The sequence below is a fragment of the Chiloscyllium plagiosum genome, unplaced genomic scaffold (assembly GCF_037043375.1).
Source record: "Chiloscyllium plagiosum isolate Xiang-an unplaced genomic scaffold, Cpla_swu_hap1 HiC_scaffold_8, whole genome shotgun sequence".
In the NCBI taxonomy this organism is placed as follows: Eukaryota; Metazoa; Chordata; class Chondrichthyes; order Orectolobiformes; family Hemiscylliidae; genus Chiloscyllium; species Chiloscyllium plagiosum.
In genome coordinates this window covers 74,932,593-74,949,568 of record NW_028270146.1, presented here as the reverse complement: position 1 = coordinate 74,949,568, position 16,976 = coordinate 74,932,593, and the positions used below count along the sequence as shown (strand labels likewise).

General features: G+C 37.8%; 1 protein-coding gene across 6 annotated transcripts in view; it reads right to left on the bottom strand.

The window, feature by feature from the left end:
* Positions 1-16,976, bottom strand: part of LOC122553719 (fibrous sheath-interacting protein 1) — a 400,816-nt gene that overhangs the window by 158,574 nt on the left and 225,266 nt on the right. For all 6 annotated transcript variants that reach the window (XR_015757930.1, XM_087990007.1, XM_043697966.2 and 3 more), the window contains one exon: positions 9,280-9,420. Coding sequence is in view for 5 of the 6 variants with exons in the window: in XM_087990007.1 (XP_087846133.1) it covers positions 9,280-9,420 (141 nt within the window). In the remaining variant the exon portion in view is untranslated. The remainder of the gene's footprint in view (positions 1-9,279; positions 9,421-16,976) is intronic.

The following is a 16,976-nucleotide window of genomic DNA, read 5'->3' as shown; positions in this document are numbered from 1 at the left end:
TGTAAACATAGCAACAACACCTTAAATTCCTTCATCCAGATCGCTAATGTACAACACAAACAGTCATGGTCCCTATACTGCCCCCTGCGAACTCCACTCGTCATCAGCTGCCATCCGGAAAAACACCCCTTTATCCCTACTCTCTGCCTTCTGCCAGTCAGCCAATCCTCTATCCAGGAGATAGTGAGGACTGCAGATCCTGGAGCTATCAGAGTCAATAAAGGGTGGCGCTGGAAAAAGCACAGCAGGTCAGGCAGCATATGAGGAGCACAAGAGTCGATGTTTCCAGCATAACCCTTCATCAGGACTGGGTAGAGGGAAGGGGGCTGAGAAATAAATGGGGGAGGGGTTGGGAGAAAGGTACTTGGGATGGCAATAGGTGAGCAAAGGTAGGAGGTGATTGAAGGTAGGAGTGTGGAGCGGATAGTTGGGATACTTACATGTTCTTGAACAAATCTGGCAGAGATGTACTAGTATTTCCACAGACCTCATTTACTGCGTCCGTTGCTCTCAATGTGGTCTCCTCTACATCGGAGAGACTGAGCACAAGCTCAGGGAACGTCTCTGGTCTGTATGCACTAACCAACCCTACATTCCTGTGGCCAACTATTTCAATACCCCCTCCCACTTCCCCAATGACATGTCCATTCTGGGTCCCCTCCACTGCCTAAACAAAATCTCCTGCAAACTGAAGGAAGAACACCTCATCTTTTGCCTCAGGAGCCTACAACCACATGGCCTCAACATTGAATTCACCAGTTTCCAAATCTCCCCTTAATAACTGACTCTAAAATCTTACCAAAGAGTGAGGTCAGGCTAACCACCCTATATAGCTTCCTGAGTTCTGCCTCCCTCTCTTTCTAAATATAAATGTTACATTAGCCATTTTCCAATCCTCTGCCACACTCCCTGACTCCAGTGATTCCTGAAGGATCACCACTAATGCTTCTACTATCTCCTCAGCTATCTCCTTCAGAACTCTGGGGTGTAGTCCATCTAGTCTAGGTGATTTATCCACCTTCAAACCTTTTAGCCTCTCCAGTATCATCTCCTTAGTGATCACCTCTGCTCCCTAACTCTTTTAAAGTTCTGGTTTGCAGCTGTGTATCTTCCACTGTAAAAACTAATGCATAGTATCTATTCATGCTCCTCTGCCATTTCTTTGCTCCGCACTACTTCATCTGCAGCCTCATCTTTCAGCAGTCCGCTCTTGTCTCTCTCTTACTTCTCATATATCTAAAAAAAGCTCTTGCAACCTTCATTTTTATTATTAGCTAGCTTACCGTTATATTTAACTTCCTGCTTCTTGCTTTTTTAAGTTATCCTTCACTGGTTTTTAAATCTTCTGGCTTCCCATTAATCTTTGCCACTTTGTATGGTTTTTCTTTTGATTTTATGCTGTCTCTGACTTCCCTTGTCAGCAATGGTTGTCTCGTCCTCCCTGTTTCTTCTTCCTTGGGATGAGTTTCTTCTGTGCTCCCAAATTACCTCCAGAAACTCCTGCCATTATTGCTTTCCTGCTAGGATCTCCTTCCAATCAACTCTGGCCAGCTCCTCACTCTATCTTTGTCGTTGCCTTTATTCCATTGTAAGATCATTATATCTGATTCCAGCTTTTCCCTTTCAAACAGCAGGATGAATTCAATCATGTTACAGTCACTGCCCCCTAGGGGTTCCTTCACCTTAAGCTCCCTTATCAGATCTGCCTCATTACACATAACCAAAGCCAGAATTGCCTGTTCCCTAGTCGGCTCTACCAGAAGCTGCTCCAAAACATAATCTGTTAGACATTCCACAAATTCATTTTCCTATGATCCACTACCAACCTGATCTTCCCAGTCCACCTGCATATTGAAATTGCTCACTATTATTATTATAGTGTCTTTCCTACATGCCTTTTCTATCCCCTGATCTTTTTCTTCCCACATCCTACTGTTACACAATGTTTTGTTTTCTAAACACATGGGTGGACTGAATAACTTCTCAAAGTTGCTTATTTACTGTAAATAGTTCTTGGTAAGCCAACCACACATGTACTCATGAATAGCACAAATTATACATTTGACCATTATATGTTTGGCATTTCACAAAGTCTTAGGTTTTACAGTAAAGCTTCCTTGATAAGAAAAAATCAACAATATATTCAAGAGATATGTCTAGATGTCACATGACAATACAGAAAACAGAATGCAACTGATATTCACTTAAAATTCCATGGTGTTAGGTGCCTAATAAATAATAGAAGCTATTGTTGCATCGCGGACATCTCAGATAATGACATCGGCTTCAGTTTGTTTTTAAAGTTATTTGATAAATAATGACACAACTCACGTTAAGAAAGAAATAACTTGAACTCATATCACACTAATCACATCCTCGTACATTCCATGATATTCCACAGTTGTTTTGTACGTAATTTATAGACAAAACAAAATACAACAGATAATCTGATTAGTTAAAAGTACTTGAGGGATTAATGTTGGTCAGGACCATTATAAGATCTCCATTGATTTATTCAAATAGTGTTATAGGGTCATGAACATCAAAAAATGCAAAACTCCACGATCATTGCTGTAGAACATCTGTTGAGATTATTTGCCTCATTTTATCTCTGGCCAAATGGCTAGATTTTGAATAAGTAAATAAATCTCACCCTATCTGCCCATCTGTAATCAGATCTGACTTGGAGGTCTTGTGAATATTATCCTTACCTCTGCATCCAAAGTTCCAGGTTCACATGTCTCATCAGAGCTTGGTGGTCAAGGAAGGTGCATTCATAACACTGCCAAACAGAATATTAATCTGCACATATATTTAACATATACCAATGATAGGTGATAGAGTGAGGGAGATTGTTGGTCAGGCAAGTGGAAAGAAAGTGTAACTCGACTATTACTATTCAAAGCTGCAGACTACAATAATGTATATAAAAACAACAACAACGTGGACTCTCTGAGTGAACTGTAAGATACCACCACATTACGGTTTGAAATCACATTTCCTGTCTTTGAAATGAATGCTGCCATTGCACCAAGATAATGTGGCCAATTGAGATAGCATGCTATTTCAAAGAATAGTAATGTTACATTATCTAATGCAAAACATCCTATTCTGCTACTAAGATAGAGTTAACATTGTAAATTGATAAGTGCTGCTTTTTAGACCCCCATGCTTTAGAGTGGGTGGGTTCACAGGATGAGATTTATTTGCTGCTCAAATTGTCTAGTATAAAGTAATGATGCTGTTAATAAAATTCAAACAATTTCATTCAGTTTCCTTTTGATCACTGCTGAGCAGAATTTGTATTTTATTGTTCTCTGTAATTACACCTATTTTTGAGAAAATCTCCAAAGCGGCTTGGTCCAAGATACAGGAAACACATCACCATTCTTCCATCCTTAAATCCTTCCAGTCCTCTTAAAGATAATGGATGGAATTTAGCCAAGGATCTCCAGTGATCAGTGAGCTCCCAATTAAAACTACCAATTTTCTTGAATAAAAATATCACCATTATGTAATCCACTAGACAGACCGCTTTCAGAAGCTACTTCCAATCTGTGGAATCAGCAATTTCTGACTAATCCAAGACCTTAAAAAAAAATGAAAGGGACCACTGATCGTTGTAATGATAGCTTCAGTGAGACATCTGGCACCATGAAAGGAATCGTTTGCTGGGGCATCGAGTGCCAATAAGCTGGTCTATTTTATATATATGCACTCGCCAGCATCATATTGCATTGGTTGGGAAAAACTGACCTCAAATGAAAGATATAGCCAGATGCAAATTTTAAGTGATCCAAAAAGGACTTCAACCAGATAACATGACAAGTTATCCTAAAGGCCTTTACTTAGGTCAGATCAATTTTCATTCAAACATAGCCCCATTAATGTTATCAATCAATAGATCCTACAAGCTGATAGCAACAGACAGGCACGACACGTAAAGTTTACTAGTTGTCTTTGTATCTGTGAAAGAATATATTGAAGCAATTTAAAAGGTCAAAATGAATATCGCTTGGGCATTATGGATGGAATCTTCCCAACCCCTGAATGACATGGGCAATGGCAGGAAAGTTAGAATTGTGAAAGATGGCCAGCAAGATGTATCATACAATCAAGAACAAAAAAATCTAATTTTCAACCAAACGCTGAATAGTGAGATGAGATTCTTATTAGTGAGTGGTGAGAGTCCTTTGTGAATGCATTAGAATGCATTATATCTTCACTATTACACCAACTCACCTCATTAATATGTAATTTCCTATTCTGCAGATTCTGTACTACTGCAAAGCTATCACAGTAACAAAAATGAACTTGTATCTTGTTCCAAGATTACAGGACTGTCATAAAGAACTGAATATGCACAATTCATCACCAAAATTAACTTAGAAAAAGGATATGGGTAAGATTCATTGACTGCACAGAGGACTATCACCTTTTGGCTTCAGAAGGACTTTATCAATGCGAAGTCATGCCATTTAGAATGAAAAATACATGAAGGTTTCAACAACACAATCAATGATGGACTATGCAAATATGGGAGGAACATTCACACCACTTTCCAGAAACTGGTCAATTGGCTAAAAGAGACAATTTGGTTATAAATATGACTAACGACAAAGTTGCCAAAAAGAATGACTTACTTGGGTCACCCTTTGGGATAAGACCAACTAGCCCCTAGATAAGTGGAAGTGAGGTCATTTTTGGATGTGCTTATGTCTATGACAAAATGCAAAATGGTGTGGTATTATGATATGAATGCATTTTATTGGTGGCTTGTTCCGAGTTTCAGTATTGGAGTGGCTTCATTAACAAACATCTTAAAGAAAGTCAGCAAATTTTTGGACACAAGAATGGCAGAGTGTCTTTGATAATCTGAAAGTCGTGTTGGCAAACACCAGGTTTTAGAAGCACTAAATTAGAAGAAGCCATTCATACTGATTGTGGTGCCAGCAACATCAGTATTGATGCTGTTTTGATGATGAAATGGGGAGTCAGTTAACTGCCTGTCAGTTAATTTTCAAAGAAACTGAATGTACAGTATGTCAATGTATGTCAGAAATACTCAATGGTGAACAAAGAGACATTGAGTCTTGTGTTGGTTCTACTAACAACACTGAAGAAATTTATTTATACACACCATTGGAACAATTTTGGGATAATATAATGGCCAATCAGGCATTGGCAAAGCCTCTGGAAGGTGTTCACCTGGAATTAAGATTCCAGCATAGATGTCCCAGCAGCGAGGACAATCAGAGGCTTGGAGCTCTTGCACTCAACCAGACCATGAAGAAGGTCATGGCTGCTGCACTCTCAGAGTCCCAGAAACATGGAGAACAAGGTAAGTGACTAAATGCATAGGGATTGGAGGCATTCTTGGGTTGGAAGTTAGGAGGCCAGGAAGGTCGGAACCAGGGAGAGGGTGCTTTCAGTGGATATGCTCCTGCTTTTCATCCAATCTCTCAAATAGGGACTTAATACCATTGATTGAGGGAGAATCCTCGCAGCTGAGAAACTGTTTGTATGGGCACACCCTATATAGCAGCAGGATTGTTTGTAACTGGATTAATCCCAATGACAGTAGGATGAAACCCTTCAGTGGTCTTTCATTTGCCACATAAGGGCTTCAATTGGTGGTACGTTGGGAGGGTCAGCCACGGGGCATTTCCTCACTAGATTACTTCCTGTGGAGAAAGTGGCAGAGATGTCATGGGCTTCCAAGCCCATGGCTCATCAAGATTCATTTGACCTCAGATGACAGCATCAGCTCTCAGGTAAAAACAATGACTGCAGATGCTGGAAACCAGATTCTGGATTAGTGGTGCTGGAAGAGCACAGCAGTTCAGGCAGCATCCAAGGAGCAGTGAAATCGACGTTTCGGGCAAAAGCGAAGGGCTTTTGCCCGAAACGTCGATTTCGCTGCTCCTTGGATGCTGCCTGAACTGCTGTGCTCTTCCAGCACCACTAATCCACCATCACTCTCAATTCCAATGACCGACAGGCCAAAAATATTTTTAATATGAAGTGTGAGGGATAAAATACAATTACTGCAGTCCAGCAAAATTCCAGTAACAAGACAGAGTTCTCCTGACTGAAATCTTTGTATGAAGTATAAAGCAAAACTTCAATGAATTTACCAAATCATTTATGAAATACAATTTGCTTTGGCATGAGTTATGATATCTTCTGCACTTTATATAATTTACTACAGATATCAATTATTTTGACTCACTGTGGTTTGATTAAACTATTGCCTAACTTTGATTTGTATCCTTATAAGAATTGAATGTTCATGGATTTGAACAAATAATGGAAGAAAGTGAATTTCGAGTGAGTATGGAAACATATTTTAATGAGATATTGAGTTCTGTTTTTGAAATACAACATGGTGACACATGGAAACATTACACGATGTTCTGTTACACCAAAATGAGTAGCTGCGCCAGACCACTGGGTATAAAATATAGCTTTGGCAAAAATAGGACATCAAAACTTAAATTACATCCTGAGACATGGAATTCCAGTATTATGCAATGACAAATCAGCATCAGATAGGATTTTAAAGATGCAATCCACCTGGATCAATTCACGTTGTTTCATTTTAATTGATACACAACATCCATCACGAATTGAACAATAAATTAAGGGTTCAACATTTAAAGCATCGAAAATGGTGACATCACCTTTTACATCTGATTATCCAGAGGTAAATGCACAAGTGTTCATAGTTTAGACAACATTTTGGAAAAAATAATAAAGCCTGAGCCTAGAACTCTGGAATTGTTTTTTTGGGCAAAATCTTACTTTTTTTGGCTAAATGCCAGTTGCATCAAGGTTTCTGGAGGGTTTTGTAACATAAGGTCGAGCAAGTTTTCTCACCATACCTTACCAAACTCACCTCATTAAATACCTACCCCAATCCTGTAGCAGGTTTTTAATGTGATGCTAGCCCCAGATTACCACACATGTTCCTGAAAATATTGTCACTGCTGGGATATCTCCAAATATACGGCCATCCTTGACACTGGCACCATATTTAAAAGCCCACTGTGCAGCTAGACAAGCACTGTCAGTCCAGAGCTGCCCTGTGCAGCTCCTGACATTTCACTACGTCATGACAAATAAGGGAAATTTGGGTCCCTGCTTTGCAAGCCTGGACCTGGAGTTCCTGCTGGATGGGTGGTCCAGGACCAGCAGAGCAGGCCACAATGCCAAACTATGCCTGTCTACTCTGAGGCTGGCACTTTGCTCAATGCAGTCTCAACTGTCTGACAGAATGCACAGCAATATAGAAAGGAAGTCAATGAACTTTCCCATTTTTTCAGTGTAAGTACCATCATCTTCTCCCTAATATCTCACACTCACTCCATCTCTGTTATTGTACCCACCTCCCACAAAGGATCTATCAAACCCATTACTGCCTGCATCATCATCCTTCCCTCACCTTAATCCTAATTCCACCACCCCTGCATGTCCTCTGTGCAGCTTACACACTCAGGACACCTCCCTACCTGCCATGAGGGTTCTTCAAGGCTGAAAAATGGTAGATGCCAAGGTTGGGACAGCACAGTGGCTCATTGGTTCGCACTGCTGCCTCAAAATGCACAGTTTGGCATTGTGGCCTCTGCTGTTGGTCCTGGGACCACCCATATAGCAGGACCTCCAGCTCCAGGCCTGTAAAGCAGGGCACCAAATCTCCCTTATTTGCCATGACCCAGCAAAATGTCAGGTGCTGCACAAGGCAGTTCTGCATTGATAGTGCAAGGGACCCAAGTTTGATTCCAGCCTTGGGCAACTGTCCGTGTGGAGTTTGCACATTCTCTCTCCATGTCTGTGTGGGCTTTCTCTGGGTGCTGCAGCTTCCTCCCATAATCCAAAGATGCATAGGTATCATGCTAAATTGCCCATAGAGTCCAGGGAGGTGCAGGCTAGGTGGATTGGACATGGGAAATGTGGGATTGGGTTTGGGTGGTTTATGCTCTTTGGAGGGTTGGTATAGACTCGATGGGATGAATGGTCTGCTTCCACACTGTACGGGTTCTATGATCTATGATAATCAAAGTCCACAAACATGAGGTGCATGTGGCTGATGCCCATGGTGCATGTCCTAGCATGGAAGTCATTTGGAGCAAACAAGATGCCGAAGGTGCCAGGTTCTCGCGCTGATTTCATGCTGGGAATTCTCGAAGTTCAGCTTGTTTCAGTTCAGAAAGGAAACTGAATATTAATGAAGTGAGTTGTGATATTAATAAGGTTTTTAACAAGCTATAACCCTCTTATATTAGCAACTCCTCACTGTTTTGAGAGGAACTCACCTCGCCACTTGCAGATGCATAAAAGATGCAACAAGTTCTCCAATGTTGAGACAGCCCTCCCGGAACCTCTTGCCTAATTCTACCACAAATCTCACTATAGCCCACATCATTCAGGCATCTATGAGATTTTACCAAGTGTAGCTCTTCATAAAAATATTTAATAGTTGTTTTTGTGTGGAGTGAAGGATTGATGCACCAATGGAGGTGCTGTCTTCCATATGATGTTAAAACAAGTGGCTGTGATTTGCACATACTTCCCCTCCTTCTCCCACTCTAAAGGCATATTTGCATGAAATCATACATACACATACAGTGCTTTGCAGTTCTGTGGTATAGTCATGCACAGCAAAGAACCATCTAATTAGATGCACTTCCATTGTAACAGTCCCTTGGAGAAAAGATAGCATTCAAGCAAGATGCTGAAGTTCTTATTAACGTAATTTTGAAAAACAATTTGAAAATATATTTAACTCCAGTATTAAAAATTTGTGACAAGAGGTAGCTGTTTTGAATTGAGTTTCATTTTTAAAAAGCTTAAGTTCCTACATTGACTATAATGTATTCTTCCCCATCCACAAGCTTCTTGACAAGTTATCAATGACTGTATAATGTATACAACTGAAGTACACAATGCAAGTAAAACCAAAGTTCGTTTGGAATAGCAAGATCTTTGCAGAGGTCCAGGCTGCTTTCTAAGAGTAGTCCTTTACAAAATGAAGATAGATGGTAAACTGTAACATCAATAAAAGCTAATCTTTGCACAATGTCTTTTAATTTGAGTTATGTTTCAATTTGACTTGGGTTAAATGTGGCACTAATAAAGGCAAGTTTCATTTAAAAAAAAGAAAGTTTTGATCAAGTCAGTCAGAAAAGCAAGAGTTTCAGTCCGCACCCACCTTCTCTACTTCTTCCTTATCACATTCCTTTAAGTATTTTCAGTTACAAAGATTATGTTGTTACTCACAGAAGGCTCACTGAAGGCTGTCTCTAGATTTTTCAGCTGCTGTTCTATCACTTCCATCCTCAAGTGAAGCTCTCGTTCATCTCGCAGTTGGATAAGGACCTCTTCACCTGGCCCAATCTCTACCTGACTGCTCACAGTGCCCTGAAGAAAATACGCAGTGAAGAAAGCATTTCAAATTAATTTTGAACATAATTAGGATGATACTTAAAAGATTTTTAGTGTCATATGAATCAAATTCCATACTTTTTCAACTGTAATGTAGTGCTTCTGTTCTACAGTATGAAGCATATTAAATGATATTTCAATGTTATTTATGGTACCACCATTTCAGTTTCATTCAACAATGGATTTCTGGGCACTATGTTGTTTTCACAAAATGCAGTGATACCAATTAAATATTGATTTTCAATCGAAATTTTGCTTACTGCAGGTTCATGCAGTGATGGTATGTTAATTTTTAATTTAATTGTGTTTAAGATAAACCTGACTGTCTTTTATTCTATAATAGGATCTGCTAAATGAACTACTAATAAATTAAGATGTGCAGTAACTTCTGATATATGCTGTTCTGTGCCATTAAGCCTTTTAGCTTTTCCTAAAAGCTTTTTAACCCAAAGCTTTTTAACTCCTGAGCACATTTAACCCAAGTCAAACTTTCTATTACAAAGCTAATGTACTTGAGGATAATACAAATTTTTAGCTTCTCCTGTAATCTCAAAAATAGGTTCAATGAATATCTTAGATTACAAAACACATATATTGAACAAGAAACCATAAATTGTTGACTAATATAAAGTACGAGATAAACATTTTAAGTAAATCTGATTCCGTGCCTGAGCTTGTGCTGACATGCAGGAATATGCTTGTGATCTTATATCCTTCCTATTGAAATTCCGTCTTACTCAATTTTACATAGAAAATGGCGAAATTACTATGACCCCCCAGGTTGAAACTTGGAATGTAAACATACATTTAGAGTCTTGTCCCTACAAATTCTGTGCATGTGAAGCTTCAAAAACATTGTTGTTTTGTTTAAAGAAAGTAAGTTTGTATGAAATATCTAACTTTGGACCATAATGAAATGGTTCAGTGATACATCCTAAGTACATGTAAACAACTGCTCATTTGAAAATAAACCACATGATGAAATGAATTAACATGGATAGAGCATTCTCCAGGAACATGGAAGTGTAATTTTAATACATTTTATTATTTTCAATATATTTTAGATTGATTGATTTTTCCTGATAATGCGAAGGTCAATTACTTACTCAAGAATTTGACAAAAAAATAGAACGCAACATTACTGCAATTAACATGCATCTACCACGGAAGTCTGCCATTATACTTTTGACCGTTGCTGTAGGATTTATTAGCAATGACTTGTTTCCACTGTGGTAAGATTCTGTCTCTAGTGACCAGGATAGAGAGCTAACATACATGCTTACATGAAAATACAAAACTCCAGTCTCAGCTGGTATTTCTTAAGTGCACTGAAAACACAAGAAGGAATGTCACTTTGTCCCAGCAACAAAGTAACCAAAACTTCTAATTAAATACTATCCTTAAAATAATAAAAATATGAGGATACTATGCGACTAAAAGTTTCAATTAGATAGATAATAAGGAGAGCTCAAAAGGAGAAAAGCGAGGTAGAGAGGTGGAACGGTGCAAAGGAGAGAATTTCAAACTTTGAGCTGATACAGTTGAAGACACAGCTGACAAACACTTCAGCGATTAAAATGGGGATGTTCCCTGAACCAGAATTAGAAGATTGCAGATATTTTGAAGTGTTGTAGGACCAGGGTAGATCACAGAGACAAGAACTCTAACTTCACTGCATAAGTGCATCACTTTATATTCTAGACAAGAAGAGGGGAGGGGAGGGGTAGAAAGATTTTAAATCGAGGATGAGAATTTATAAATTAGGACGTTGCTTGAGTAGGAGCCGATGTAGGTCAGGGAGCACAGTAATAATAGAATGAAAGACAAAGGCAGCAGTGTTTGAGATAATTTCTAAACTGCATAGGGTTGAATGTGGGAAACCAGCCAGGTGTGCACTGGAATAATGAGTTTTAGAGGTCCAAATGCATTAATAATAACTTCAGCAGATTTCAACTGGGACCTGGGTAAAGGTGGATGATATTCCAGGAGTGAAAATAGGCAATATTAGTGCTTGTGTGAACAAGTGGTCAAAAGTTCATCTTGAAGTCAAATGTGACACCAAGATTGTGAATAGATTGGTTGAATACCAGGTTGTTAGCAGAGAAAGATGCAATTCATTGATCTTGATGAACCAGGAGCTGAAATAAAGTGATAAATGAGAGTTTTTAAATCAGACATTTAAACCAGACTTAGTTTATGATAGTTATGTAGGAATGTAAAAAAGGGAAAGATTAGCTAGCCCATCTAGCATGCCCACACTCGACTTGGCTGGGTTGTTGTGAATGGGTACTCTCTCCAACCTTGCAGCAATGTGAGTTATTTTTCAAGTTGTCACCCAAATGGGAGAATGAATCTCTTTCAAGGGATCTCACTACACTTCCTTCTGGAAGAGGAATAAAACATGACTGAAATTATACCACCACTTAACTTTGTGTGGTTATAAAGCAAAGAAAACTGCCTGTAACTACAAAACATCTCCAGTGTTATAAGAATTCAAATTGTCTTTTCTTTCTTTCAGCCAGCTTCCTGCAGGCAATGATCTGTTATTATCAATTCCTTCATGCACAATTCCCTTAATGTAATCTGAGCTCTAACTTTAGCTGCATAAGTGCATCACTTAAATGTTCTAGTCCCTTTTTTAATACGAATATGCTTATAGTTATGCTACATTAAAATGTGACAACTTCTACATAATTGACTTTGGTTCAAATACAGGACTTAAAATATATAAATCCTGGAAAATAATTATAATGAAGCTTCCAATGGGAAACAAAACCTCCAGACTGCAATTATTGCTATTGATTTTGCCAAGGATGTTATTCTCAGACTGAATAATGATACATTTATGCTATGCAAAATCCAATTATTTCAAGTTCACTACTTAATTGTAGACTTGGATTGCTAAAATCAATTTGTAGAAACTGAAATGAACTGACAGCCTTCCAATGCTGTAGGTTACATACTGTTTTAATAACAGAAAGAGTTTATATAACTGCATTGCTCTTGTAAAACTAACACAAACTTCCTTTGTCCCCATAACCTCCAAGAGTTAATGTTTAACACCTCAATTTCACTTTGTCTGCAATTTAATTGTAATTAAATTGAAAATTTGTCTTATTGAACAAACTAAAACCAACTTGACAAGCACAACTAATTTTGAATCCTGCAAATAAATCGAAATGCCTCTAAACCTTCTCTTAGTTCGACACTCCAATAAAGGCATTTCAGTTATCATTAAAGAAATCACACAAAGCCAACAGTCTAGTCGATGAGGGAAAGAAATAGCCAGTTTGAGAAACGAAAACAGACTTTTCTTATTATAGTAGGCAAAAGTGAGGACTGCTGATGCTGGAAATCAGAGTCTAGATTAGAGTGGTGCTGGAAAAACACAGCAGGTCAGGCGGCATCTGAGGAGCAGGAAAATTGACGTTTCTGGCAGAAGCCTTAGTGTCAGATGGGGTTACATTTCTACTGCATTTTTAGGTGATATATAAAACGTACCATTCTCCCAGTATGCACATTTGGTATCAACCTTGCACATTTGTGCTTTGCAGTACAAAGTCAGTCAAAGTACACAAAATAATAGAAATAGAAACAAAGCAATATGTTTTTGGATCATTATCTTGTGGGTAAATATGACTCAAATTCATTGTTGTGCATATAATCAACAATTTTGGATCAGTATTAATGACACCAACTGAGTTGGTATCAAAATATGTGTATGGGAATATAATTGTTCATGAAATAGTTTAGTTTGGGTTTGCGCTTACAGCAGCAGACAGTAAAGGAGCAATACTGAAGATATCTCTGTACATTTGCATTTCAGCATTATGGTTTAAATCATGTTGTGTAGCCTTAGAAAATAGTACTGTGATAAATGTATTTATTTTAACAGATATATCTGAAACTATTAATATATTTGCTATTAATATTGTAGTATGATTTCAATACCATTGAATCCTGATAACATCAGGAGTGGCCAAGTCTGATAGTATGCTGAAACTGAGATTGATAGATCATTAAGACACTTTAGAATGTTTTCATCTTCATTGATATGAATTCAGATTCTTCAGTGTGTGAAGATCTGCATTGTTCCCAATTTACCAATCATCTCAGTATGCACATATTGGCAAAGCTTCCGAAACAAAAGTATAGAGACATAATGAATTCCATGTTAATTGAAAATGCTTCCAATTTTTTTTATCCCAGCATACAGCCTCAAGGCAAGAGTTCCTTTAAGTATGCTTAACTAGTGTTCAATTTAGACCAAGCTTACAACTGGATGCCATTTACATTTCCTTGTAAAAGCCTAAAAAATGTCTTCTGCTAATTGCAGCCAAACATAATCTTCATGAAGAAACTGGATGAAACAGAACAGATCTCTCAATTTCCACAGTCTACCTACATGGAGTCTAATACTTGGATGTCTTACTGCAAAATAAGAGATGACTTTGTACAATGCATCTGCGTAATTATCTTAACCCTTCTGGCACTCAGTATTTTCAGCAGATTTATTTGTGGAGATGCATGTTATATTTTCACATTGGAAATCAATTAAGTGATATTTTTATAATTCAGATTCAAACACACCATCTGTAAGGTATCCTTGCAGAAATTATAATCAATAATGACTTTTATTACTGACACATCTGATTATAGATTGAAGAAGAACTTTCACAAAAAGGTTATTATTTTGTAAATAATCATAGCCTTAAACATTAAAAAGGAAGATGGACTGAGGCAAAAATTGTCATACATAACAATCACAATGTAAAGTAAGATGTTACATTATGATCATTGTTTAAATCCAAGCAGGCATCATTTTTATAGAATGCAGCCAATTCCTCAAACCTGGAAATACCGATTTCATTATTTCAATTTCAAAGAGGTATAAAAGACAGAAGGATGTCATGAGTACTGCAGTCTTGAGTTCAGGGTAGAAGGATTTAGAATGGGAAATAATAATTTTCAAAACAAAGTGCAAATTTTGGAGTGATTCGTGGACAGTTTGCCTTGGTGACAAACTGTTTGCTGAAGCTCTGGAGGAAGTGTAGATATGCACTTCATCCAAGCTGACATTCCAATATGGTACCAGGATGTGCATTTTCAGACATTCTATCTTCAGATGGCACAGTAAACTGATGTTTTGTGGTGGGCATCATCTAATACAGAAGGAATTCTTCCCAGTTTCTCGGTCAACTGATAGCAGCCTATTAACTAATAATTCACCTCACCTACATGCAGAGACAATAATGATGCAAAATGAATTTGTCAACATTAATATTGCACTTATGAAATAATTATTTAGAAGAATATCTTTGGGACTGTTTGAAGTGACCATAAATATCTATGTGTTCTTATTATGCCTTAGACATGATGGGTTTTATCTGCACCTCATTGGTCCACTGCAACTTTTCTCAAACTAGTCATTACAAATGCCATAACCTGTAAACCACAAGGAGTATGTGATGTATGCAGACTTCTCCTCACAAAACAAAGACTAAAATTCTTAGCATTTTTCCACTCAATTATTAGGTCTCAAGAGATCTCCATGAACCCACAGCACAGGGATTGTGCTGCTTTGGGAATGAGAAACTAGTTACATGGCACAGTGCAGCTGTCTTCTGGTCCACCCACAAACCAAGTGCTGAATTTTTGAAGAGTAAAACAGGAGACTGAACCATGGCTCATGTATACATGGTTGAATTCTTTTGCCGTTATGCTGTTAACTCTGTGGTTTTCTGTAAAGTGTGAACATTGCTTCGCAAAGAAGCTTTATAAATCTAAATTAGGGGGCCTGCCTACAAAGATACTCATGAGGCCATTCTTGACCTAACTAGGTTTGGCAGCTTCCTCATTGCCAGTGAGCACCGCTGAGCATAAGGAAATGCTTTCAAATAATCACTTAGTAAACGACTGTTTTGTGAGTAATTGATCCAGTTCTTATGGAATGAAAAACTTGCCTGAAGGGTGTTGCTGTCTAGTTCTATTAATATACTAGAGGGAGTGGGCCTTTAACTTAGTGGTATAGTTTTATTTTCTGTGCCAAAGCTCTGGTTCTGAATCCTGAATGACATCCCACAGGGTATTCAAGTCTGGTTGGTGTGGGTGACTCCCTTCTCATCAAACGTGTTGTGGAAATACATATATCCCTCCTACCATATGGGACAAACAACCTATTATTTCCTCCCAGTCTCACATTAAAAAAAAGCATATGGGTATTTGTTCGCCATCAATACAATTAATATCAATACCATTGCTATTTTTCATTCAAGTCTCCAAACAAAAGCTCAACCATCTCGTATAGTACCAATCCATTATCCTCCTGACCACCTCTAACACTTTGACATGATTGTCACTTTCCTCAGTCTCCTTTAGCCACAAGTGAAAAGGTTTTGTATCTTTTATTCTCTTCACTAATGAGCTGCTTAGGGTCACCTATTAACTCTCTAAGAGGGTTATGCGTACAAGCCCAAATCATTCTTGTATACCAAAAAAGCATTCATTGCCAGCCACTAATCTTTGTTGAGCCCAGTCTCCTGCCTGACTGTCTCCTATCCAGCAACTAACTTTCCATCCATGCTGTTATAATTCTTCTTAAACTATTCATCTGAAATCTTCCAATAGATTTCCTGAGAATCACTTCACTAAATACCTTCTCAAAATTCATATATATCAACGATATTTTTTACATAACTAGTAATTAATTTCTTCAAATAAAAATACTTAAATTTATGAATTATGACTTGTTTTAAGAAATTTGAGCTGAATGATCTTTATTAAATCATTCACTTCTAAACACCCATTAATCTTTATCTCTCATTTTACTGAATCAGTGGTTGCGCAAACTATGTACAACATATTCTGAAACCATATTCCCTGGAAGAATCCCTTGCAAGCTTACAAAAATAAATTAAAATTGATTATCTCTAAAGTCAACTGAAAAAAAAACTTATTTTTAACAAATATATCAACTGAGTGAGTCAGAAGTAAGAACTGACAGTGACAAATTTTAACTTTTATTGATTGGAAGAAAGCTAATTTGCATTTTATTCAAGACCTTTTACTGAAACATTACATCCCTTAATAGAATCTTAAATAAATTCACAGATGACCCAAGAAGCAAACAACTTACAAAGCATTTGCATAATATCAGGATGTCTTAAAGTGCTTTAATTGTTAAATGTCATATATGTAGGACGTGCAGCAGCCAATTTGTATTCAACAAATTTCCATAAACAAAATGTGATACTGACCAGACCATTTTTTGAAGCAATGTTATTTGAGGAATAAATATTGTTCAGAAAACCTCCAACCACTCATCATCACTGCACTTGAGTTTCAGACTACATGATGTGCTTAAATCAAGCAAGGTTTGAATGCATAACCTTCTGACTGAGAGCCAAAAGTGTTACCCCAGTAAGCTAAGACTGAAATGAAAATCCAAACAAAGAGCTTTCTAAAAGAGTGCAATGCAAACTCATCCAAAGAAGAATAAGTTGTTGCTTGATCTGGTCCAACTGTAGGAATAT